The following is a 25203-nucleotide window of genomic DNA, read 5'->3' as shown; positions in this document are numbered from 1 at the left end:
TGTTAACTTTTGGATTGGCTTGTTTTCACCTGTAAGCGGTGTCCCAGTGTCCTAGAACTTTGAAATAAAAACAATCCTCTCGTGTAGTACATTATATATACATATAGACACACTCTTACCATGATTGATATCTTCTCTTCTGGACAGTCAAGAAATGTAATTGGAGATCGAGGATTAGAAGTTCTCGGTAGCTGTTGTAAGAGGCTAAAAAGACTTAGGATTGAGTGTGGTGATGATGATCAAGGAATGGAGGATGAAGGAGGAACAGTTTGCCATAGAGGATTAATAGCTTTATCAGAGGTCTGTTCAGAGCTTGAATATTTGGCTGTTTACGTTTCTGATATTACCAATGCATCCCTGAACACATGGGCACTCACTTGAGAAACCTCTTCTTTCCATTTTCTATTCGAGATCCATCATCTTCTTTGTTGCAAACCCTAAGCGGATGAAATCCAATAAATTACAATCACAATCACATAAGCTGCTACAATAACATTCATTTGTTCAAATAACAGATCTGCCACTCGACAGAGGAGTCAGAGCATTGCTGAGGGGGTGCGACAAGCTTAAAAGATTCGCATTGTATCTGCGGCGAAGAAGGTTGACCGATGTAGGTCTCGGTTACATAGGGTAGTACATCCAAAATGTGAGGTGGATGTTGTTAGGGGTTGTGGGGGAGACTGATGAAGGACTTTTGGAGTTCGCGAAGTGATGCCCCAACCTTCAGAAACTTGAAATGAGAAGGTGGGCTTTTTGGGCAAAAACGCTTCGAGTCGGAAGGTGGGCTTTTTGGGCAAAAACGCTTCGAGTCGGAAGGTGGGCTTTATAGGGAAAAAACACTTCGAGTCGGAAGGTGGGCTTTTTGGGCAAAAACGCTTCGAGTCGGAAGGTGGGCTTTTTGGGCATAAACGCTTCGAGCCGGTTTCTAAACCCCTAAAGAGGTTTCTAAACCCCTTAAGGGGTTTCTAAACCCCTATAAGGGTTTATGAACCCCTAAAGGGGTTTCTAAACCCCTAAAGGGGTTTATGAACCCTTTTTTGGGCAAACGCTTCGAGTCAGAAGGTGGGCTTTTTGGGCAAACGCTTCGAGTCGGAAGGTGGTCTTTTTAGGGAAAAAACACTTCGAGTCGGAAGGTGGGCTTTTTGGGCAAACGCTTCGAGTCGGAAGGTGAGCTTTTTAGGGAAAAAACGCTTCGAGTCGGAAGTTAGGCTTTTTGGGCAAACACTTCGAGTCGGAAGGTCGGCTTTTTAGGGAAAAAACGCTTCGAGTCGGAAGGTGGGCTTTTTTGGGAAAAAACGCTTCGAGTTAAAAGGTGAACTTTTTTGGGAAAAACGCATCAGTTTTTTTTTTCAGGGTTTCATTTTTTAATTAATTTTTTTTTTTAAAAAAAATGAATGGTGGAAATTAATCCCTGAAAAAAAAATGAAAACCCAAAAAAAACTGAAACCCCGATAAAAATATGAAACCACAAAAAAAAAGGTGAAACCACAAAAAAAAATGAAACCTCAAAAAAAAAACGAAACCACAAACTGAAAACACAAAAAAAAAGCAGGTTTTTTTTTGTGGTTTCAGTTTTTTTTTCAGGGTTTCATATTTTATTTTTGAGGTTTCATTTTTTTTTTGGTTTCGTTTTTTTTCAGGGTTTCATTTTTTTTGGGGTTTAGTTTTGTGGTTCCATTTTTTTTTGTGGTTTCGTTTTGTGGTTACATTTTTTTTGGGGTTTCATTTTTTTTTCAGGGTATCATTTTTCTTTTGTGGTTTCGATTTTTTTCAGGGTTTCAGTTTTTTTGGGGTTTCATTTTTTTTGTGGTTTTGTTTTTTTTCAGGGTTTCATTTTTTTTTTTGGTTTCGTTTTGTGGTTTCATTTTTTTTGGGGATTCTTTTTTTTTTGTGTTTTCAATTTGTGGTTTCCTTTTTTTTTTGTGGTTTCATTTTTTTTTCGGATGTTTCATTTCGGGGTTTCATTTTTTTTTTGGTTTCAATTTGTGGTTTCCTTTTTTTTTGTGGTTTCGTTTATTTTGTGGTTTCATTTTTTTTCAGGGTTTCATTTTTTATTGTGGTTTCGTTTTGTGGTTTCGTTTTTTTTTTAGGTTTCATTTTGGGGTTTCATTTTTTTTTGTGGGTTCATTTTTTTTGTGGTTTCATTTTGTGGTTTCCTTTTTTTTCAGGGTATCATTTTTTTTTGTGGTTTCGATTTTTTTCAGGGTTTAAAGCCCACCTTTCATTGAGCATGCATTGGCTGTTGCTGCAACACAACTAATTTCTCTTAGGTACTTGTGGGTGCAAGGGTACGACGCATCTCTTTCCGGACGCAATCTTTTGGCAATGGCACGCCCCTTTTGGAACATTGAGTTAATTCCTTCTAGAAGGGTGGTCACTAAAAACAACATGGATGAGCCTGTGGTTGCAGCTCATATTTTTGCATATTACTCTCTTGCAGGCTAATGATCAGATTTTCCATATACTGTTGTACCTTTGGACCCTGCAACATTTGTTGAACCCTAGAGTTGTGTACATACTAGTTTTTGTGTTTTTTCTTCTCCCATCTCAAATCTTTGCTTGTAAGTTCTAGCTGTATTTGTAATTCAGGTTTCTCATTTTTCTCTACAACTCCCTAGACAATAATAGTCTTGTAGTAAGCCTTTGTCTTCATTTTGTAATTCAGAAATGCTACTGCCAACTCATGAATTCTTTTCCCTCTAAACTTAAGGTTCTCAATTTTGAAAATAAGAATGAAATGAACCGATTGTTTTACTACGAATGTAGATGTTACTAGGATATCTACCCGTGCGATGCACGTGCCCTTTTATTATGCACTCGCTTAAATTGTTAAAAGACTATCTATGTGTGGATTAGTAGTGTTAAATGTTAATCAAATTTTTTTGGTATATACAAATAAACGGTGTTAGTCTAGTTGGCACTACTATTCACACCCCCACCTATTCCACCATCTTTTCTTCTAGTTACACCCTCTCTTTGTATTAATTGCACCACTGTGTAATTATTTAATTAAATAATAAAAAAATAATTGCAACACTATTCAATTGACCGTCAAAAGATTAGGTCCATTAATTTTTTATTATGAAAGTGCAATTAAGTCAAGGGAGAAATAAGAAATATGAGTAATGTGAAAGAAAAAGAAGAGACATTCGAAACGTGTGTATTGAATTACTCAACTCTACGAGTTAATCATACAAAAATATGAATGTTCTTAACTCTAACAAAAAAAAAAAATCACCCGTCTGCGTAGAAGGATACACCATAAGTTACAACTAGGAAGTATATATTATTTGACCCGAAAAATAATACACACGAATTATTTTCAAATTATTTTACCATATAAAATTGTAAAGGTGTATGAATTATTATATAAATATTATAAAATTCATATAATATTACCATATTAGATTTTTGTGTATATTTTTTCTCTTCATATACACATCTTACATCTATGTATATAGGAAAAACTATGAATAATTGAATATTATTTATGGATTAGAGAGATAAACACAGATTTTTAAATCAATCCATTTCATTCACAGTTGACACCGGACCAATCTAAAATATTGAAGATTAAAATGAAAGAGAAGTTCAAGATGTTAACTTATAACTCTCATTGTCATACACTACTCAACAACCACTAAGATAACAACAACAATTATGTTAAAAAAAAAAGTATCACAATTCAGATGGTAATCACATTTGACCGCCGCCAAATGCCCACTGTTTATGAGCTTTCACTTTTCAATGGCCAATTTGCACCGGAGTTACATCAACAAGTTGATGCTCTTCACCTCTATCCTGCAACTATTAAGATCAAGTCACACACTCAAAAACTCCCACAAATCATAGAAACTTGAAGTCATCAACATATAACACCAAACATTCAAACCTTGCTCTTTGAATTGTAGTTGTCAACTCACACCCTCAAAAAGTAATAGAGCTTCTCTTTGTGTTGCAATTGTCCATGGTATTCTTGTTACACAAATTTGCAAAACTGGAGAATCATCACCATCACCATGATCCTCCTCAATCTGAGGAATTACAAGCTTCCTTGCAGGCTTTCCGATCTGAAGTTTCCAAATTCATTGATCAATTAGCATTGGATTTGAAACCCGGATCAGAGATCTTGTCCTTGTCATGGATTGAAAAATGCCTTGAGCTCTTATCCATCACCATCAAGGCTCTTGCAAACCTTGCTGTGGATATAGATTACCCAATGAGTGTATGGGAGGTTGATTCTATTGAAGGGTATCTCAGCTACAGCTTGTGTTTACTGGATCTTTTCAATTCCATTTCTTCTTCATTTTCTCGGCTCGAACAGGCTCGCCTCTCGCTTTCTCATGGCTTGGCCTTATTGGAGAAGAATTCACCATCTTCAGCCACAGGGCATCATCTGAAAGCAATTCAGCCAGGTTGTTTCAGCACCAAGTTTGGTGAAGAATTTTACACAGAAAGTGATAAAGCAAGGTTTTTTTCTGGTAAGGAATGGGTTGTTCATGAAGCTGTGAAGGAAATAAAGAGTATTGGGTTCTGGGTATGTGGGGTATTGTTGTCTGGTTTGTGTACTGATGCTAAGCCATACATGGAGCTGAAGAAAATGGCAGGTGAGTTTGATGGTTCTTCAATTCTCACACTTGATTCCAAAATAAGTGAAGGGGAAGTGAAGCAAAATCCAATCTTGAAGGAGGTGAAAGAGGTAAATGATGCTCTTGCTGAACTTCTTGTTGCTTCAGATGAAGTGAAGCATGAAGCAACCAAGGAATTGCAGACAAAGCTGCACGTGTTCGAGAAGCTATGTGATGTTGTAAAAGCGAAGGTGGATGATGTATTTTCCAAGGTAATGGCCCAGAGAACTGAATTAATTGATTGTTTTCAAGTGAGGAAACAAAACTAAAGTTCCATTGTATAGATGAATAGGTTTAGATAATTTGTTGTTTTAATCGGTATGATTATTGTGAAGTCATGTAAATATCAAATACTTGTGATTTCTTTGAACAATGGTGTTTGTAGTTGAACAGTGTCTATAAAGAATAGTCAAGTACATGATTCAGATGATTACTTCAATAAACTACTACATAAATATTGACTTGATAACCTTGCGCATAATTGAAAAAGTGATGCAACTCCTTCAAGCAGTTTTTGTTTTTCATTTAGTGTGTGTCTGATAACTCAAGGAACATTTACAGAAAAGCTAAGACCGGTAACTTCTAACCATAAGTGATTCTAGAGCACTTCACCCTAGAGGCCTAGAACTAAATATGTTTTTGAGACCATATACTCTTTCTTTGAAAAGGAAAGCAATTTATATTAGAGAAAAAAGTTTAAGAAAAATGATCCCCCTCCACTTCCTCATTTCTCTCTCGCAAAAATGTCAAGATATTCAACAATTTGAGTAACTAATCGCTGCCCCATAAAACATAACTAAATTACTTGCGTTGGCATTAGCACTAGCATTTGGTAGGAATCCTTTTTGGTTTGATACTTTATAGGTGGACTCAAATCAAGAAGCCAGGAAGGAGAAAGAGTAGCAGAACAGAAAATTGGGAGAGAACTTTGACGCATGAAAGAAAAGGCAACTACAACAGAAACCTAGAATTTGATGTTATCACTCAACCATTGATCACCTCAGTTTAGGAGAATGCAACCAGGTTCCTCACTGTAAATGATAAGGTAAAATGAAAAAAATTGAAGGCAAGATAACTTGTACAGCAATTAAACAAGCTTAAGCATATTTTTCATGATAACCTAAAACAAAGTTCATAATGTAAGACATTTCCAGCCAATGACACCAAAATTTGGTAAAGCTGGTAATAATCTGCAGCTTGTCAATATTCTAAAAGAGTCAAATTCTACATTTATAGTTTGGGGGGTCACCTAGGGTCCTACTTTTCCTCTGTGATTTAACTGACACTGTGCACAACTACCTGCACTATATTAGTCTCAAGTTCCACTTTACCTTGTTGAAACAAGAAAGTCAGAGCTGGATCAGAGTAATTAGAGCCATATGAATCTATGAATCATTAGAAAAGGTTTCTTTCTCAGGTGCCTTCCTCTTGCGATGAACATCAGTCGGCAACCTGCAAAACAAGGAGCAATCTATGAGACTCTACAATTGGGGGAGTGCACATAAAAAAGGAGAAAGACCTTTCAAGTCTTGCAATGCAGCATAATAATTCAAATCTTTCACATGTAGTTAATAAATTAGGTAGTGTTTGAGTTTCAATTCAACTGAAGTGGATGTCAACGGAGCCTCTTGCTTCCTTCAACATTCTGCACATTGCTCATTCGCACATTGGAATGTACAATTGAGCATTCCTAGGCATCAAAGGGAGTTTGCAACATAAAAACAAACAAACAGACACTATTAGAGGATTCCTAGGTTAATGTTAAAGTTCCATTGCGTTTAATGCCAGCAGAACAAAACACCTCCTTTCATGTTTTTTCATGAAAAATGCTTTTTTCAGTTGAGTTTTGTAAGGGAAACTGCAAAACAAATGGTTTTCCAAACACTCATTAATCAGAAAAAAAAAAGTGAAGGAGAAGTCTTTCAAGAATGGAAGAACTAATACAAAAAAACTGAATAATTTCAAGATGTGTCTGTTGGAACATCATAGGCCATAGCAGTATTTGAACAGTGTTAATTAAGTTTGGCTAGAAACCATCCTTAACCCAAATTTAGTTGTTGCCAATAGAAAAACACAGTACCCTAAATGCAATGTGGTGTCTGAATCTCCTTTCTCATTTGCACAGATACTGAATAAGCTAGAACTTTTAACACCATTATCTACAAAGGCATTCTTTCTTTCCATATGGTGATACTGAAGATAAGTTGGGACTATATGCTCTGTTAATGGAAACAAACAACGAAGCTCCTCAACCTGCAATACATATTAGGCAAGAATACAAAGTTAAGAGTCATATATATTAGTATCACCCAAAGATAGAGATGATGGAAAATCAGTAACATAAGAAGAATATAATTTGCCTGTCTCCGTAAAGTTTCATTCTCCAGCATGGCTCTCTGCTCCTGTAACGAGGAAATCAAAAAATTATAGCAACAGTATTGTCCTTGTTCCCTATTTAGGAAATTAAATTGCAGTGCGGTCGGTCGCAATTATATCACAGTAAATAGCCTACTGATCATCTTAATGTTGCAACCACAATTCAATAGTCAGTGTTGTCAAATCGCGATCACGGACCATCGTGGTGAGCCAAAAATCTGCTATTTCGGCCGCTATTTAGCGGCGAATAGTGGGAATAGCGCACTATAGTGGGCAATAGCGGCGTCGCAATAAGCCAAAATTCCGCTACGCAATAGTAGCGTAGCGCCGCTATAGCCGATATTGGATAGCACTGTTCAATACCAATCTAAAGAGAAGTGTATGCAAGTATTGAATCAACACTGATTTCAATTTCATCTATTCATTTCAAGTCACAATTCATTACAATCAGGTAATTTAGTTTTAATAATAGGAAGATTGCAAGATTGTTTTTGCAGCCTTGTACACAACTGCACTGCACTGAAATTGTGGTGTGTTTCAAAAACATAGGAAAACTATGTAACGTCGCAACATAACAAGTGTAAATGTGCAGTGTGACTGCAGTGGGACTTTTGGGTGAAAGTCATGAATGACTATGTGTGCAATCCTAAGATAGAGACAAATGCAATGGTTGTAACGTAATCGCAATTTAAAACCATGTGGGTGATATAAGAGTCAGACTTTAAATAAGACAAACTCCACTCGAAATCTCAACAATTATTTGTCTTAACGTTAGCTTGTAAGGCAGGGATTCTAAGTTCATAAAATTTTGAATAATAATTCATGATCGCGATATACCTGAACTCTTGACTGCTCCAGTTGCTCCATAAGCAATTCCTCCTGAAACAAGAAATGCTAAGCTTAGAGGTGAAGCCGTGAAGTACATTGTTATGAACAGAAACCACTGAACAACATTATTCTAATGGACATGAGGAGGGAAAAGGATAAGATAAGATGTGAAGTACCTTCCTCTCCTTTACAGACGATAAACCTTCATTAAGTTGCTGCTCTAGATTTTGCAGTTCCTTTAAGCCCAATCCAGTTAAGTCCTTACCCAGAAGCCGTCTATAGTCACAAATGGAAATCATTCTAAGAGATAATGCTTATTATGAAAAGCATAAGAAGCAGTGCAAATGACAATGGAATAATTTTAGCCGATGTGTAACAGTGAAAGAATGCATACAATTGCTTCGTTTCTAGCTTTGCAATTTCATCTTGAAGAATATCCACCATCTTAGAATCTTCCTTCTGTAGAGAAAAAGAAGATGTTATCGGACATGACAATTCCAACAATGAATCCAAGAAGAAATAACAAGTACCTAATGGAGAAGGAAAATGTTACAACAACAGTTATGCAGGCAATTTGTAATTACTAGCGTCAATCGACCAACATTGTTTAATCAGTCAATAAGAAAAAGCTATTTCTTTCTGGATTTTCAAATGGGGTGAGGGTTCTGCAACTAAGAAACTAACAATCTAATAGACCTAAACTGAAACCTTAAGGAGTAAAACAGAGTACCTCTGTTAAACAGAGTTCCTCCGTTTTAGGTTCCACTACTTCTGCCTCTGAAGAATCCTTACATTTGTTGTATCTTGAAAGTGTGTGCTTCATACTGCAAGAAGGATGCAAAGCAAGTATAAAAAGTTAGAGTTCTTATAAGCAAAAGGGGCACACACAACATATGCCATCCCATGCTGTTTTTAACTCACTTAGATGCTTTGAAGCACATAGTAAAAAAGGGAATTTTAAAACAAAATCAAACAAACTGATTGGAATTTGGAAAAACAAAATTTATTCATCTTAATCACAGACTTCATAGTTCAAAAAGTAACTTTGCAAATTCATGCTCAAGGAAACTGTGAACAAAATATGGAAACCACCCTGACTTACAAGGACTAACCTTAGCAAGGGATACAATCACCAAAAATCTAAGAAAGTTCATCTGGAATTATAAATAAATAAAGATAAAAAGATAGCATAGGAAACATCAACAGCTTGTAACTCAAAATGGAAGGTAAAATAGATAGTCTCATTTCAGAAAAAGAAAAAAAAGGAAAAAAATTCAAAACACACAAACATAAAAACAGAACATAAGGAAATCCTTGGAAAAATCAAATAACATTTTAAAGCATCCAGATTCCATGGAATAAGATAAAGATTTATTCTTCTTACATGCAAAAAACACACACAAGCAAATTGGAAAATAGTTAATTAAAAACTGACATGCAAGCATATGATATCATATGAAACACACATACCCAGAACTGGAAAACTCAAACATTTTGCCTGTGTTGGAGAAGATGATAACAGCAACCTCAGCATCACAGAGAATGGCTAGCTCCTTTGCCTTCTTGAGCAACCCAGTTCTCCTCTTGGAGAATGTGACTTGCCTGCTATTAGCATTCTCTATTTTCTTGATTTCAATCTTACCCCGACCCATTTTCCTTTCTCTCTGCAACCAGCTTCTCAAAACCCAGAAACCCAAATGATCAAAACCACAAAAACTGAAAAACCCAGTTGAGATTTTCCCTGAAACAGGTGCAAAGCTTTTGGGGTATGAGAAAGAGAAAAAGCGGTGCTGAGAAATTTAGCGGAGAAGATGAGGGAGGGAGGGAGCGTTTTACCCCAAATGGCGAGTGCTGGAAACGGCAACTTTGCATGGCTCTGTTGTATATCTTTTTTAGACTTGTTGCATGACTCTGTTTTTTTTTTTTTCTTTGCCCTATTTAGTGTGTTTAAGTGCCAATTGGGCCTCTCCCATGTGGCTCCCACCACACTTTTCTTTATTGTTGTTTTCTTTCCATTTTCAAATTTAAATAAATAAGAGTAAAAATTATTGTGAACTCTATCCCCGAAAGACAGATTAAATGATAAGAGTCGATGACATATGAGTTGAGGAGACTATGAGGGAAATGTTTAGAGGTTAATCCCTATAGAGTGCATCTTGTGGGACATGAGAAGAGATGAGAGATAGTAAATGATAAACACAATATATAATTGGTGGGAAAGAAAGAAAAATAATCAAATGGATTAGTATTGTGATTCAGTACTTCATCACATGTATGCAAGTGATTGGAGTTAAAATCTCAATTTTTAGTAAATAGAAAAACTCATTGATCAGACACTTGTGTTTAGTGTGTTGATTGCGAGGCGATTAATTAATCTTACATTAATTCCACTATATGAATACATTGGTCAAGGAAAAAAAAAAGAAAAATTTCTTATTGTTTTACTTTACTTGTTATCCTTTTCAGATTCTGATTTTATCTGCTTACCTCATATAGCACCTACTTGTAGTATTAGGAATTGACTAATTTGGGGAAGTGCAGTGGGCATTATGAATACTTTGCTGTTTTGGGGACTATAAGGTAAGAGAGGTTCTCTTAATCTTCACTTTTCCTTTATTAGTATTAAGGTTCAGAATGGTGGGACCTCTCTGTATTCTGATTACCCTTTATTCTTCCTTGCTTCATCGAATAGTCCGTCGCTCTGTTTGCCTTTCCTAATATAAGAGCATGTGTAGATTAGAACTCATTAGTTTTGGTGTAAGTGGTAAACCAAGCATACTTAAGTTTGAATTGTGACAAAAATATTTGTCAGGATAAACATGTAATTATTCTTCAAACGCATTGCGACATTTGTTGAAAAAAAATAATCACATTTTACTTCAATTTCTTTAATGATAAAAGTCTAAATACATCTGGGAAGTAAAATGATTTACTTTAAATGTATGTATGAGAGGTTTACTAGAGAAAAATTAATTAAGGTATGTCAATATGGTCAAATCTCACAAGTTGAAACTCGAGTTTATAGCTTCCTCCGATAAATAATTTTGGGTAGCTCTTCCATTAATTAATTAGGATCGCCTATTATCAAGAAATTCTTAAATTATTTATATGGTTTGATCAAATATTGAATGACTCAAATTTAAGTTTATTTTTATAGTTTGATTAATTATATGATGAGATATATGAGAGGAATGATATAAATTGAATTGTTCAAATTTCTTTAGAGCTGTTAATTTGACTCGTAATCCGTGAACAAACTTGACCCAGCTTGGCTCATCAGCGGGTAAGTCAAAATGCACCTCGCGCCGACCTAGAGTTAGGTTGATCTGATACATCCAGCCTGCGAGTCAAATTAGTTCGCATTATTTTGAGCTAGGCCGGCCCGCGAGTCAATAAAAAACTAACTTTTTCCTTTTTTCCCTTAAAACCCGCAAGTCAACCGCCAATCCCATAATGAGTTGAGTTGGGTTAATTTTTTTTCATGCTCGACAAAAAATGAGTCAGGCTGTCTCTCAACCCACTTTTTTTTCAACTTGTGGTGAGTCAGCCCAAATGTGTCGGTTTTGTTACGACTCTAAGCTCTTAAACCGTGTGAATGTAGGATTGTCGAGATTATAGGGAATCTAGTCTCTGCAGCCCTGGTGGCTTGGTTAATAGGTAGGGTTGAATATGACACAACCTTAATGAACCCAAATTTCATTTTTATGTCCTCTCTAATTTAGAGGGTTGTGTTGTTATTTCGTTGTTAATATTGATATGATGGCAATTGGCAACCAATTGGGCATGAAAATGTATTTCTTAAAAAAAATTGTGGAAGAAAACATTTGAATACCCTTTCTAAAATTGAGTCTGACCAAGTAAAATCAATTTTAACACTTGTAAAACGTGAAATTAATCATGTTATAAGAGGGGTGGGAAAGAAAAGAAATGAAAATTCGAAAACATAAAGGAAATAGAAGCCGTGCCATGTTTAGAGAGGGTCATTGAATTGGGACTAGTCTTTAGTCTTTGTCAAAAATTTCGAATTTTTATTTTAGTTTCCAAATTTGGTGATATATGCCAAAAGTGAACTAATTGAAAGGAAGGAAGAACAGTTACTTTCTGTATTTGTCCTTTTGCCTTCTGTATTGAAGGAGAGAGCATGGTTCAATCGCTTTCTTTGAACTTTGAAGTCGATGACTTCGATGTTAATTATGTGGACTTGTCTACTACTCCTATTATTCTAATATTCTTTTTCACGAAAAAGTAACAAAAGTGATTCTCATGAACATTTATCCTTTTTACATGAGCTTAATGGTAAACAAAGAGAAAACTCCAATTAATTACACATCATCTAAATCATTCAAGATTTATCCTGAATAAAATCATTTTAACTAGCATAAGTGATCCAATGATATTTTGGTATATGGCTTACAAAATTCCCAAAATTATACTACCTAATATAATGCATGTCAGAATATTACTAAACTACCTAAGAATAAAGTTATTTTACCTAATATCTTCCTTAGGAGTTAGGAGACAACCCAATTTTCAACATAAACAGAAAAAAGAAAGAAGGGCCGTTAATTCATTTATTTAAACATTTAAAAAATCTCTCAACAAGTCTAGTCTTCTATAAATAGAACACCCCAAACTCATTAAATATTTGACAAACCAAAGTCTTTATTTTTAAAACAAACACGATATTTATCTCCAAGAGGGGCATCCATTAAACACGTGCATTTGTTTCTAATTTGGGTGATGATCCGTTTAATACCCATCTTTACGCTTTATTTAAAAAAACAAAAAAACAGAACAAAATTAGCTTCTTTTTTTTCGATGTGGATGAACAAAATTAGCTGACGTATTCAGATTAAATCCACTGAACTTTCACGTCATATGCAAAAAAGGATAAAACTTGCTACAGTTGCAAAAGATTATTGCGTAGGTAAGTTGAGACAAGATAACTTTGATAAGATTATCGCCAATTCAAACATTTTTCATTTAAGTTAAGACGGGATTTAAACAGACCAAAAGAGTCTTAATGCTATTTTAAGTTAAGACTTCTGATTATGTAAACCTCTAAATTCCAGGGAAAGCCTTAAATTATTAACAAAAACTCCCAATTATGACCAAAATGACAATCTTGATCCTGATCCATATGAATCCTTAATTTCTTATCTTGTTTGCCCTTTTGTTTTTACTATACACGAAAAGTTTGGCCAACTTTTCAGAAAACCAAATAATAGAATACAAGTCAAAAATAGGAAACTTGAGAAGAAGAAAATTGAAGCACAATTATATGGAATTTTAAGCAAAGTGACAAATAACATTACTCCCTCCGTTCTGTGCCATTTACTATTTTAGTTGTTTGTGCTGTCTAGAGAAAAGCCCACAAAAGCAAAATTAGTATGGGAATGGAGTGTATCTCGGAAGAAACAAAAAGAAAAAAGTAAGCAAGTAGAGTGTGCAGGAAGGATATGGTGTCATCTCACATTGAATTTTTGTTTATTTGGGGTTGGTTCTCTTGGTAATAATCTACTATGACTATGAGTATCTTTGGACACCGTGGTGTTAATGCTTTAGCATTCATCATTTGATCCTTAACAAATGTTCCTATTAGAACAGAGATAAGAGACGAGTGCTTCCAAGTTCCAAGGGCCTACTATTCACATTTCAAGCCATTCGGTGGAAGAAAATCAGGAACAGTTGATTTTTCCAAAGTGATAATGAGTTAGTTGAAGAAATCAATGTCCTGTGACGAGAGCACGGTTTGTTTTTCTATAAGAATAAGCTGACTTCAGTTGCCCAGCATAACTTACTGTTCATGTATGTGTTGAAGGGTCAAGCACTACTGTAACTAAAAACCAAACCCACTTTAAGAGATCCTAATCATGCACATATTGCAAAATCTTATCATTAAGCACAAATTGGTAGCATTGGCTCTTTCTTTGGAATCAATTATGGAACCCAACTCTTCTATAATTGATTTTAAAGGCATAAGGAATTCTTGAGAGAAACTTCTGTGCATAGCTTCTGGTTTCAAAATTGATTCTGGTGAAGAGTTGTTTATCCAAACATATTATCACAGAAGTTTTTACTCTGAATTGATATTGAATTTAAATTCAATGATAGAAGAAGTTAAGTTGTATTGGAAGTCTAGTAATTGATTTCCACATATAATGCTAGGATAAGGTGCATTTCCTCGGAGGAAAAGGAGAGAAGGGTGGTTATAACTTAGTATAATAGAAGCATAATTATGATAGAATTCAGGCTTGAAGGCAATATAAAAATGTTTACATGCCACAAAGTGCAACCATAACTCACCCAGACAAATTCACTGAGAAAGCAACACTAAATGGGTATTGATCAGTCAATTTGTCTGATTTCCCCCATAGACTTTTATAGTATTAAAATCACTACAAGCTAACCTCACTACTCTAAATGATGAAAACAAAATGCTATTACAAACATAAGTCCCATTGATGGTGGTAACTTCTCCCAGGGGTAATGATGACAATAGCAACCTCTTAAATGACTATGATGCACATCAAAGTTTTTGTGAAGAGGATAATACTACCTTCACCAGTGATTCAATGCAACATCAGTTGTTAATTTGTATGAGGGTACATTGTCAATCTCTGTGTCAATTATCTTTCTACAAACATATATAAAGTGAGAATCTGGATCTTCCATAACCCAATCTGTTGGAAGTGACCCCTTTTCAGTGAGGGGGATGGGCTCCAAGTATGATTTTCTCGCTGAAGTACTTGTTTCAGGCTTTTGAAATCCTGGTCTTGCTGCAAGGATTTACAGAATTTGTGCATTAGAATAATTCACAATTAAAAGCTTCACAAATAGAAAATAAGAATTCTTATGGATACTTCATATAAATTCATGAAAGGCAGAGTTTGCACAAAAGAATCACAGTGATCATAAAAACAAAATGAATTTATGTAAAATGTAAATTGCTCAATTAATAAACTGTCTAACTTCCAAGGCTATGTTTGATGCTTGTTGACACTTGTGCAAACGGACGTTAGCAACTTAGCACTCACTTCGAGGTAAAAAATGAATGAAACTCTTCTTATGAACTGGGATGAACATCCATTTACGCTACACTCACTGGTATCCAACACACCAAATCGTAACCGGCTATTTGGTGAGAAATTGCCTAAAGTATTATTTACTGTTGCCTTGCCATTAAATCCTTCCATGTTCATGCAATTAAGCAATCAATTGTTCTTATACTGTTTATATTGCTAATTATGATTTCTTACATGAAAAGTTAATAATTACCTTTTGTAAAGATATCAGCAACATAATCACGGGTTTAACTCTTAGAGCATTAAACATAAAGATGAGATCAAGACTCAAGAGAGTAATAAATAATGAAAAAGTAACAACCCTGGAAACCATGTTATGAACTGTCAAAAGAAGCATTGGCACCCAACATAAAGATTTTATCTATTGCAAAGAAAACGTTAATGTTCATCTTGCTTTGTATATTAAAAAACACTGAATCAAAGAAATCTTGATCCTCTTTTAGCATACATTATGCAATAGCAAAAGTAAAGTTAAAAAGGACAACATTATGGTATTGGTAGGTCATTAAGTTCTAAATGAAGAAAAAGACATTTTTCATGAAGAGACCAAAAGGGTGAAATGATAGGAGAAGAAGTGAAAGAGAGGAGAAAGAGAGAGAAAGAGAGAGAAGGGAACTGAGAATTGAGATTAGAGAGATAAAATTCTTGTTACAACTAACATAACATCTCTAACTGCCTAATGGCCTTATTTATACTACTTTGCTGCCAGCTGTTATGACAGCTGTTCTAATTCTTATTTAACAGATGCTAACAAGTGCATCATATTCCTAATTAACAGATGCTAAGTGATGCTAAGTGCATCATATCCCTCCCCTTAAAACTCTCCTTGACCTCAAGGAGAAGCAGTAACATCAAAGAAGGGGAACTGCTGCTTCAGCTTATATAGCAATTCCCAAGTGGCCTCTTCTGCACTTTCCCCTTTCCACTGCACTAAGACTTCAGTAACAGCTCTATGGTGTTTCTGCACAGAGCGCCTCTTCAAAATCTTGAATGGTTCCTTAGGATTATCCATGCTGCCCCAATCTTCCGGAAGAGGATAAAGAGAAACTGTAGCATCTGGGCAAGGTTTCAGCAGGGAAACATGAAAAGTGGGATGAATGCGTGAGGTAGCAGGTAAATTGAGGGTGTAAGCAACCTTGCCTACACGATGTAGTATCTGATATGGGCCAAAGAAACGAGGGGACAGCTTTTGTGAAGCCCTAGAAGTGAGAGAGGATTGCCTATAAGGCTGGAGCTTCAAGAAAACCCAATCTCCAACTTGAAATTCTCTATCAGACCTGTGTTTATCAGCCAAGGTCTTCATGCGAGCTTGAGCTCGAGCCAAGTTACCTTGCAACTTGTTGATCATCTCCTCTCTAGCAACAAAGCTTCTGTCCACAGCATCCACCACAGTGCTTTGAGGGCAGTAAGGTAAATGCAAGGGGGGCGGCTGACCATAAACAACTTCATAAGGGGTAGCTTGGATTGCAGAGTGAAAAGTGGTGTTATACCACCATTCTGCCATAGGCAGCCAAGCAGCCCACTCCTTTGGTCTCTGCCAAGTCATGGCCCTCAAGTAATGTTCCAAGCAACGATTGAGGACCTCACTCTGCCCATCTGATTGAGGATGATAGGCAGTAGACAAGCTCTGAGAAATGCCCAATTGTTGCAGAAATGCTGCCCAGAATTTGCTAGTAAAGAGGGGATCCCTGTCACTCACTATATTTGCTAGGGCTCCATGAAGTTTGTAAACATTGTTGATGAACACCTCAGCCAAAGTGGAAGCTGAGAAAGGATGTGACAAGGCTATGAAATGAGCATACTTACTAAGCCTGTCAATAACCACCCATATGGTGTCCTTGCCATGGGACTTGGGTAGCCCTTCAATGAAGTCCATGGCAATACTTTGCCACACTCCATCAGGTATAGCCAAGGGCTGCAGCAAACCTGGAACAGCATGAGGTTCATACTTGCATCTCAAGCAAGTCTCACACCTTTGAATAAACTCAGCTACACTCTTGCTAAGTCCTTTCCAATAAAATAAGGACTTGATCCTATGAGTAGAAGCCCTTATACCCGAATGCCCCCCTTGATGAGAGGAGTGCAACCATTGCAAAATAACCAATCTGACTTGGTCATTATTGGGAACTACCAATCTGTGTTTCCGGAAAAGGAAACCATCCACCACCCTGTAATGAGGATGCTGGTCAGGAGAAGCATTCACCTCTTGCATAAGATCCTTGAGGGAAGAATCTGCAACATAGGCTTGTTGTATTAGATCCCACAATTCTGAAGAAATGGAAGAGACTGCCAAGTGTAGCAACTCTCCATGATTGGCCCGGGATAAGGAGTCCGCAGCAACATTGTCCTTTCCCTGCTTATACCTAATTTCATAAGATAGACCCATCAATTTAGTAACCCATTTATACTGTGCAGGTGTAGACAACCTTTGTTCCAGTAAAAATTTCAAACTATGTTGATCCGTTAAGATGAGGAAAGGTTGAAGAGACAGATATTGGTGCCATTTAGACACTGCATGCACAAGTGCTAGTAATTCCCTGTCATAAACTGATAGCAACCTATTCCTGGGAGAAAGAACCTTGCTAATAAATGCAATAGGGTGCTTGTCTTGCATCAGAACTGCCCCAATTCCTGTACTGGAAGCATCAGTCTCCACTACAAATGGCTTAGCCATATCTGGAATAGCCAATACAGGAGCAGTACTTAAGGCTTGTTTGAGCTGATTGAAAGCATGGGAAGCCTTATCAGACCAAATGAAGGCATCTTTCTTGAGTAAGTCAGTGAGAGGTGATGCTAGCATGCTGTAATTTTGAATGAATCTTCTGTAGTAACCTGTGAGGCCCAAGAAACCTCTGAGTTGCTTAAGTGTCTGAGGTTCTGGCCACTCTTGAACTGCCATGATCTTGGCTGGATCTGTAGTAACCCCTTCAGGAGTAATGAAGTGGCCCAAGTACTCAATTCGAGTAGTAAAGAAGGCACATTTACTTCTCTTGACATAGAAGGAATGAGTCTTTAAAACAGTGAAAACATGTCTAAGGTGTGCCACATGCTCAACTATGGACTTACTATAGACAAGGATGTCATCAAAGAAGATGAGCACACACTTCCTTAATAGACTAGCAAAGATGACATTCATGGTACCTTGAAATGTGGCTGGGGCATTGGACAACCCAAAAGGCATGACCACATATTCATATTGTCCACCATGAGTCTGAAATGCAGTCTTAGCTATATCTTCTGGTTTCATCCTTATTTGATGATAACCAGACCTAAGGTCCAATTTAGAGAAAATTTGAGCACCCCCTAGCTCATCCAGCAAATCTTCAACAAGAGGAATAGGAAATTTTGCTTTAACTGTCATGTCATTAAGCTTCCTATAGTCTACACACATCCGCCAGCTGCCATCCTTCTTCTTAACCAAGACCACAGGAGAAGCAAATGGAGAAGAACTAGGTTGGATAACCCCTGAATCCAACAGCTCTTTCACCATGTTGTCAATGACATCTTTCTGTGCAGGAGGGTACCTATAAGGTCTCAAACTAACTGGGTTGGACCCTTCCTTCAGAACAATCTGGTGGTCATGGATGCCTCTGAATGGGGGTAGCTGTGTAGGCTCCTCAAAAACATCCTTAAATTCCTCTAGGACAGTGGTTTTATGTTCTTTAGTTGCAGGATCCTCAGGTTCCTCTAAGCCAAGAGCACAACACACTTTCTCTTGGGAACATGGAAACAATTGTAGCATAAAACAAAAGCTTTCCTCAGCTACAATTTGATTAAGTTTAGCAGCTGAAACTACTCTATCCTTCCCACTCTTATCAGCTTGCAATCTCACCTTAAGGTGTCCCATATCAAATTCCATAACAAGGGCTTTGAAATCCCATGATATAGTTCCCCACTGAGTTAACCATTGTAAGCCTAAAATCAAATCAAAACTACCTAAAGGAAGAGCAATAGCACTAGTGAAGAAATCATACCCTTGCATCTTCAACTGTATTCCATCACATAGGCCTGTACCTTGCATGACTCCACCACCTGCTACAGTAACTTGTAAAGGCTTCAGTAGAGGATGCACGGGTCTAAGGTAGCTCAGGCCTTCCTTGCACAGTTTTTGATCAATGAAGTTGTGTGAGCTTCCAGAATCAATGAGGACATGAATCCTCTTCTTTCCTATCCATGCAGTCAACCTCATCAAAGGATATTCAGAGTCCCCATGTATGGCATTCAAGGATAATGTAGGAACAACTGGTTCAGAATCAACAGAACTTGCAGAGTCAACAGCTTCTGGTTCACCTTCCTCAACCTCCATTAAGAAAACTTGGAGCTTCTTCCTTTGCGGACAATCATGCCCTGGAGAAAATTTCTCATGGCAGAAGAAGCACAAATTTTGTGCTCTATGTTCTTCCATCTCTTTAGGAGATAATTTCCTCTGAAATGTGTAATTAGGTTTTCCTAAAATTCCTTTCTGATTGGAATCACCCCCTGGTTTCTTCTCTGGTAACTTCTTCTCAACAAATGAAGAGTTTCCGCGCTTGTCAGACCATGCGCCGGTGCTTCTGACACCCGAAACAGTGCGTTTCTGGAGCAATTCGATGCTCCTCTCCTGCAATTTCGCGATTCGTGTAGCTTCAAGCAACGTCCTTGGTGCGAACATCTTCACACCATTGCTCAACTCAGCACACAATCCACCCAAGTATACTTGCAATTTCTGAGGTTCTGACAAATCTGTGCGCGCAGCCAAGGTATCAAAAGCCTCTTGATAATCTTCTAGAGTTCCAGTTTGAACCAGGCGCTTAAGTTCCTCTAATGGTGAATCGAATTCAGTACCAAAACGCACCTTCACTGCATCGCTGAACTGCATCCAAGAAACTGGACCAGTCGTGCTCTGTTCCAAGGTCTGGAACCACCGGAAAGAACTCTCGTCCATTGCGATGCTAGCAATCGCTACCTTCTCTGCTTCCGGCGTGTTGTCAAGCGTGAAGAATCGTTCGCACTTCACAAGCCACGATTCAGCTTCGTCGCGGTTGAATTTCGGAAAATCCAATCGCGTCAATCGCGTCGGCATGCGGTGCTCGCCGTCGTTCGCGCCTCTCCGCCGCGACGACATCTCCGTCATCTGCAACCCGAGGCCTCGCATCGCCTCCTGGAACCCGTTCAGTTGGAGCTCGAACCTCTGCTCCAGCTCACGCAAATGCCTACTGATGCACGGCTCGATCGTCGCCGTAATCCGCTCCTCCGCCTCACGGATTGAGCTCTGCAACCTCGTCGCTTCCGCCATTGGTCACCGTGAATCGAGTGCTCTGAATACCAATGATAGGAGAAGAAGTGAAAGAGAGGAGAAAGAGAGAGAAAGAGAGAGAAGGGAACTGAGAATTGAGATTAGAGAGATAAAATTCTTGTTACAACTAACATAACATCTCTAACTGCCTAATGGCCTTATTTATACTACTTTGCTGCCAGCTGTTATGACAGCTGTTCTAATTCTTATTTAACAGATGCTAACAAGTGCATCATATTCCTAATTAACAGATGCTAAGTGATGCTAAGTGCATCATGAAATCTTACGGATATTGTACAATGTAATTTTCCAATTGTATACAGGCTTGCTTAGATGAGGCATCCTAACTGTTGGATCACCATATGTAATCTGCAAGTGACAAGTTAGACATTGATTTTCTCTTAACTTCCAGAATAGATGTATAGAATGCAGATAAAAAGAAAGCCTTAAAATAAGATTACCAACATATAAGAACCTCCAGGTTTCAGAAGTCTGCAAAGAGGAAGAAAGGCATAATTAGAGAATTTTGAAATGAAACATAACCAATAACTACTGTTGTGCAAATCTCAAGAAATTTATTTTCATTGAAGTCTATACAACCTACACACTTCTGCAAGCATCTGAGAAGCACTAATTGGAGCATCAGTACCACACTAAGTACAAAAGGAAAAATTTGAGGATCAGAGAGAGCAGATAAAAAATTGGACAAATTATAAGGGCAATAAGCCAATAAGTGAAGCACCATACCATCAATGAATCAAGAGTTCCTGGATCAAGCATTAACAAAGCATAAGTAATAGTGTTGCAAGACCAAAGTAGCATCAGTGCATGAATTATGGAGTTCATATATGATTCGAAATTCCATTAACATTGACAATGTTTTCACTGAAAGGACAAAGGAGAGACTGATACCTTTATCAATTACACCATCAAAAGATTCATCTGGAAAGTAGCTCATATCCCTGACATCCATCTGCATGTCTATGGAGAATCATGAAAGAAAAGTACATGAGGTGTTTAGGGGTTCTGTATTTGTTCAAGACACAAAAGACTACAAATAAACAATATAACTTATTGATAAGATACATTTCAGCTGAGGGATGTACTCATATTTTCTTCTCATCATGTCAATGGCAACTGATGAAATATCAATATTCACGATGTCCTCATAACCATCTCTGACCATATCCTCAGACATAACTGCAAAATTCATCCATTTTCTCCTTGTAAGTCTTCTCAAGAAGTGTGAACTCAATACAACTATAACATTCACATAAAACAGGCAAATGATAAATATTAAAGATAAGACTATGCATTGCTCAGCGCTCGCATTAATAAATTGTTTTTAAAATAAGGCAAGCGCAACTCCAGTTTAAGAATTTAGACAGATTTCACTACACTTAATTATATATGCAAGCAAATGGAGAATAGTGAATCGAACCTAATGTCCCAACCCTAACCATTCAAGCTTAGAAGGTAGGTCAAACAAAGATCTTACAGGATTTGGGTCCACAATACTCAGTTTGACCCGGAACCACATTCGAGTGCCTAAACTATTCTGAAACTCCTCAGATATCTCACTTTTCCATGGCACTTACTTTCTTCTCTTCTCTAAATTTAAACAGGGAATCAAGCAATTATTGCTATTACACTACATCTACGATTTTGCAATATGCAAAGCGGGCAAAACCCATTGAAACATTTATCTTTTATTCAGTCAAATACTGGATGTTCATAAGCTAGACAAACACAAATTCTTTTAATAATGATAAAAAAGTGCACATAAAAGCTTTGGACCAATGATACACAAGTAGTGAACCACATGAAGACCCTCTTGTTGGCCAGCTCCAGCTACATGCTTAATGAATTCAGTACCTGGTAAGCCCACTAATCTATACAAAATATAAATTATAACGCAGTTTTCATCCCCAAACAATGCCTATATGTGCCTACTGCTAACAACGTTCATCCTCAACAAACTAAGGAAGTTCCTATTCCTCCCCTTGTCTATCAGATGCCAATATAACTCTGCCTTTCAACTCCTCCATTTATTAGGTAAAGAGTTCAAAAAATAAAGGGTTGAACAGGTACTCTCTTTTTCTCTTCTCTTCCTAGTTCCTATCTATCTCATCCCCATTTGGCTTGTCAGCTTAATTTTCCTCAAAATCAATTCTGGCACGCTAGAAGCTATAAGCTAATCACACAAGTTTCTTCCCAATTTTGATTTTGGCTTTAGAATCAATTTTCCTTAAAGAATGCTAACAGATTTCTAGCAGGTTTTGATCAGCATATTTTCCCCAATATCCTGACAACCTAAGCTAGTCCTATAAGCTTCTTCCCCCAATTAATTTTGACTTTAGAATCAATTGTAAAAGGATTGCCAAACACACAGTAAGCAAAATGTAACACAGAATATCCAACCATGTAAATCACAAGTAAAAACAGAACATGCCAAACAAGCCAGATAGATATAAGGGGGATGTGGCAGAGAAATTGAGATAGAAGGAAAATGTTACCGGCATTGCCACAACCAACCATGAGGAGGGTAGAGGAAAGAGGGAAGCAATGACGAACGAAGGGTCTGAGAGAAGAGTAACGCTGATACCAATCGAAGGAACCACCTTCTTGGATGTAGCGAGTGTCCCAATACAGAGCATCGCCATAGTTGTAGGTGTTGCAGCTCGACACATCCCTTTGGCTGTACATCACTCAATGGAAGTGGATGACGGCGACGCGACAGCACTGGTCCGGGGGGACAAGATTTAAGGAATCGGAATTCTGAGATAATAAGGTTATTTTATTTATATTGTTCTTGTTTCTTCGAGTCTTTTCTTTCACTTTAAACCCTCCTTTTGTTTCTGGGCTTTAGTACTTTTGCTGTATTGAATTTCTTGAGCCTGCTACAACTACTATCACCATAAACTTCTCTCTATTAAGTCAGACAAATTTGGCAATGAGTCCCTCTACCAAAGAATCACAATTTTTTTGATATGTTCTATTAAAAATCAATTTCTTAAAAAAAAAAAAGATTTTGCATATAGAAAACTGATAAAAATTCAATATTTTGGTGAACTTTATGCAACGTTGTTTTTCACTATCATTGTTTAAAAAAAAACTGAGGATCATATTTTAAGAAATTTTTGTATACAAATCATTGAGATTACACTATCCAGACACATGATATTTTGTGACAAATGAACATATAATACTCTTCTAAATAAAACGCTTTATTATAATACTCTAAACACTTTATTATATAAATTTAAATAAATAAAACATCATAAATAGATTTATCATTTCCCCAAATTAGTTAAAGTAAATAAAATGATATGATGTATGAAAAAGGTTAATATACAAGAGTTCAAAAAAAGGCTAATATACAAGTTGACTTTTAGTTTTTTTTTTTTTGAGGCCTTTTCAGTTTGTGATGAGTTTTGCCTACCTTGACCCATTTTTTTTGGGCCGCATTGCAGGGCACTCTAACTTTGTCAAACTTTTTTTCTGAATCGACTTTTGTCAGACATTATATTGGTTTATTTGTTTGAAGAAATTTCAACCTTTGATGTTGAAAAAAAAAAACTGACAAATAAAATTTCCCACCTAGCCATGTACTAATATTAAAGAAGAGTTAAATATGTGTTTTTTTTACTGATACACATGAATCTATATGGTCACTGAATTTTTTCTTTCTCTTAATTTTTTTGTTTTATTTAAAATGGTCTTTCTCACATCATAAAACTTATGTGACATTTTTAGTTTTTACTTTCAAAAATCAGTTCTTTCATTTCCCTTATTCTTTATCTTCCTTCTCTTACCCACCACTCTTTCTTGCCACACCCTTGTTTCCGGCAAGCCAGTCCACCCATTCGGTCTGCACCACCATTAACCATCCCACTTAAACTTTTTCTCCCAATCATTTCTACTAAAACTCATTTGATGGAGGAGTGACGCAAAACAGGGAAGAAATTTGAAGGCCGTGTAATATCCTAACATTTCCCATAAGCTGAAATTTTTCAAAGCACCAAATATATATATAGAGTGATTTCACACGAGATTTACTTGTCATGATATACACCATCTTTTTAAAAAATACAAACAGAAAACTAGATAAGCACACTGAACTTTCCTTAGTTCGTGAATAAAGAGGCAAAATAAACTAAAAGAAGGGAAACCTGTCCCTTGGGAAAGAGCCCCACCGCTAGCATAATCCAGTTCAATTAAGCAACCATGTTACATGCATGCATCCCCACACGTGTACAAGCTTCCATTGCTGCTTTCCTCCACGTTTCCGCAATGTATTTTCCCCCTGTATTTTTTATTAACATATATCAGGTATAAAGTCATGATGACTAGTGAATAAGGACTACTAAACCAAGTGATGTAGTTTTCGATATATTATCGATTAAACTTTAAGTGAATTTATAAGGAGTCGATTAACATCTAGATTTTACATTGTGTTTGGATAAACATAACTTAATCAAGCATTTATGACCATTAAGTATGCATTAACTAATTTAAAAAATCATTGAAATAAGCTTAAAATAATTGTATGTCCTCATGTATAAATCAATTTCAACACGACTTATAAAAATAATCTCAAAATAAAATAATTATCTTAAATACTTACATCAAATGTCTATACTATATGCTAAATTCAAAAAACGTCCAACTTGATCTTAAAGATATATATAATTGTGACCACATCACCATTTTTTATTATAATTTCACAATTTTAGCAGGAATCAAATTTATAAGAGTTATGAAATGATATATAGTTAGTTTGAGTGAAACATGTTAAACATGGTTTTACACTTGAGTTTTGTTAGTGAAAAAACTTTGATTAGAAGAGTTTTGAATAATTCTAATATACTTGTCTCTCATATTGTACCATACAAAAAAAATGAAAATGACTTGTGGTGCAGTCGGTCATGTATATACCATACAAAGAATTCATAATTTCACATGCACAAGAAGAAGGAAGAAAACAGCAAGAGATAGAAATATCAACAAA

At 36.6% G+C, this 25203-nt stretch overlaps 3 protein-coding genes and 1 pseudogene across 7 annotated transcripts; 2 read left to right on the top strand and 2 right to left on the bottom strand.

The window, feature by feature from the left end:
* Positions 1-197: 197 nt before the first annotated feature.
* LOC130747896 (coronatine-insensitive protein 1-like) lies at positions 198-2688 on the top strand (annotated as a pseudogene).
* A 952-nt stretch (positions 2689-3640) lies between these two features.
* Positions 3641-5117, top strand: LOC130747894 (UPF0496 protein 4-like). Its single transcript, XM_057600949.1, has one exon. It carries the CDS (start codon positions 3968-3970, stop codon positions 4895-4897), a length of 930 nt encoding a protein of 309 aa, XP_057456932.1. The 5' UTR covers positions 3641-3967; the 3' UTR covers positions 4898-5117.
* Positions 5118-5528: 411 nt separating this feature from the next.
* LOC130747895 (agamous-like MADS-box protein AGL15) lies at positions 5529-9743 on the bottom strand. Its single transcript, XM_057600950.1, has 9 exons — positions 9669-9743; positions 9303-9573; positions 8563-8656; positions 8227-8291; positions 8009-8108; positions 7842-7883; positions 6989-7030; positions 6709-6881; positions 5529-6080 (listed from the first exon to the last, which is right to left on the bottom strand). The coding sequence occupies exons 2-9, from the start codon at positions 9482-9484 to the stop codon at positions 6014-6016; spliced, it is 765 nt and encodes a 254-aa protein (XP_057456933.1). The 5' UTR covers positions 9485-9573; positions 9669-9743; the 3' UTR covers positions 5529-6013.
* Positions 9744-14176: 4433 nt separating this feature from the next.
* LOC130747890 (uncharacterized) lies at positions 14177-23072 on the bottom strand. Of its 5 annotated transcripts, none has more exons than XM_057600945.1 (8): positions 22709-23072; positions 21279-21392; positions 21105-21173; positions 20940-20959; positions 20801-20845; positions 20658-20684; positions 20480-20561; positions 14177-14611 (listed from the first exon to the last, which is right to left on the bottom strand). In XM_057600945.1, exons 1-8 carry the CDS (start codon positions 22896-22898, stop codon positions 14394-14396), a joined length of 765 nt encoding a protein of 254 aa, XP_057456928.1. In that variant the 5' UTR covers positions 22899-23072; the 3' UTR covers positions 14177-14393. The 5 variants fall into 5 exon arrangements, with proteins under 5 accessions (XP_057456928.1, XP_057456927.1, XP_057456929.1 ...); XM_057600944.1 differs by having other exon boundaries at positions 20654-20684; positions 20793-20845; positions 22709-23065; XM_057600946.1 differs by lacking the exon at positions 20801-20845.
* Between the last annotated feature and the right edge of the window lie 2131 nt (positions 23073-25203).

The sequence above is a fragment of the Lotus japonicus genome, chromosome 3 (assembly GCF_012489685.1).
Source record: "Lotus japonicus ecotype B-129 chromosome 3, LjGifu_v1.2".
Classification (NCBI taxonomy): domain Eukaryota; kingdom Viridiplantae; phylum Streptophyta; class Magnoliopsida; order Fabales; family Fabaceae; genus Lotus; species Lotus japonicus.
Note: the sequence above shows the minus strand (reverse complement) of the source record. Positions and strands in the feature narration are given on the sequence as shown.

Excerpts from the sequence above, each read along its gene's own strand:
- LOC130747890 (XM_057600944.1), bottom strand. The coding sequence starts at position 22,898 with ATGTACAGCCAAAGGGATGTGTCGAGCTGCAACACCTACAACTATGGC. Across the intron at positions 21,393-22,708 it reads GGTTGGTTGTGGCAATGCCG|TTATGTCTGAGGATATGGTC; the intron begins GTAACATTTTCC and ends TGAATTTTGCAG. Across the intron at positions 20,846-20,939 it reads GAACTCTTGATTCATTGATG|TGTGGTACTGATGCTCCAAT; the intron begins GTATGGTGCTTC and ends TTTTGTACTTAG.
- LOC130747894 (XM_057600949.1), top strand. The coding sequence starts at position 3,968 with ATGGTATTCTTGTTACACAAATTTGCAAAACTGGAGAATCATCACCAT.
- LOC130747895 (XM_057600950.1), bottom strand. The coding sequence starts at position 9,484 with ATGGGTCGGGGTAAGATTGAAATCAAGAAAATAGAGAATGCTAATAGC. Across the intron at positions 8,292-8,562 it reads AGGAACTCTGTTTAACAGAG|AAGGAAGATTCTAAGATGGT; the intron begins GTACTCTGTTTT and ends TTTTCTCTACAG. Across the intron at positions 6,081-6,708 it reads GACACCACATTGCATTTAGG|GTTGCCGACTGATGTTCATC; the intron begins GTACTGTGTTTT and ends CTTGTTTTGCAG.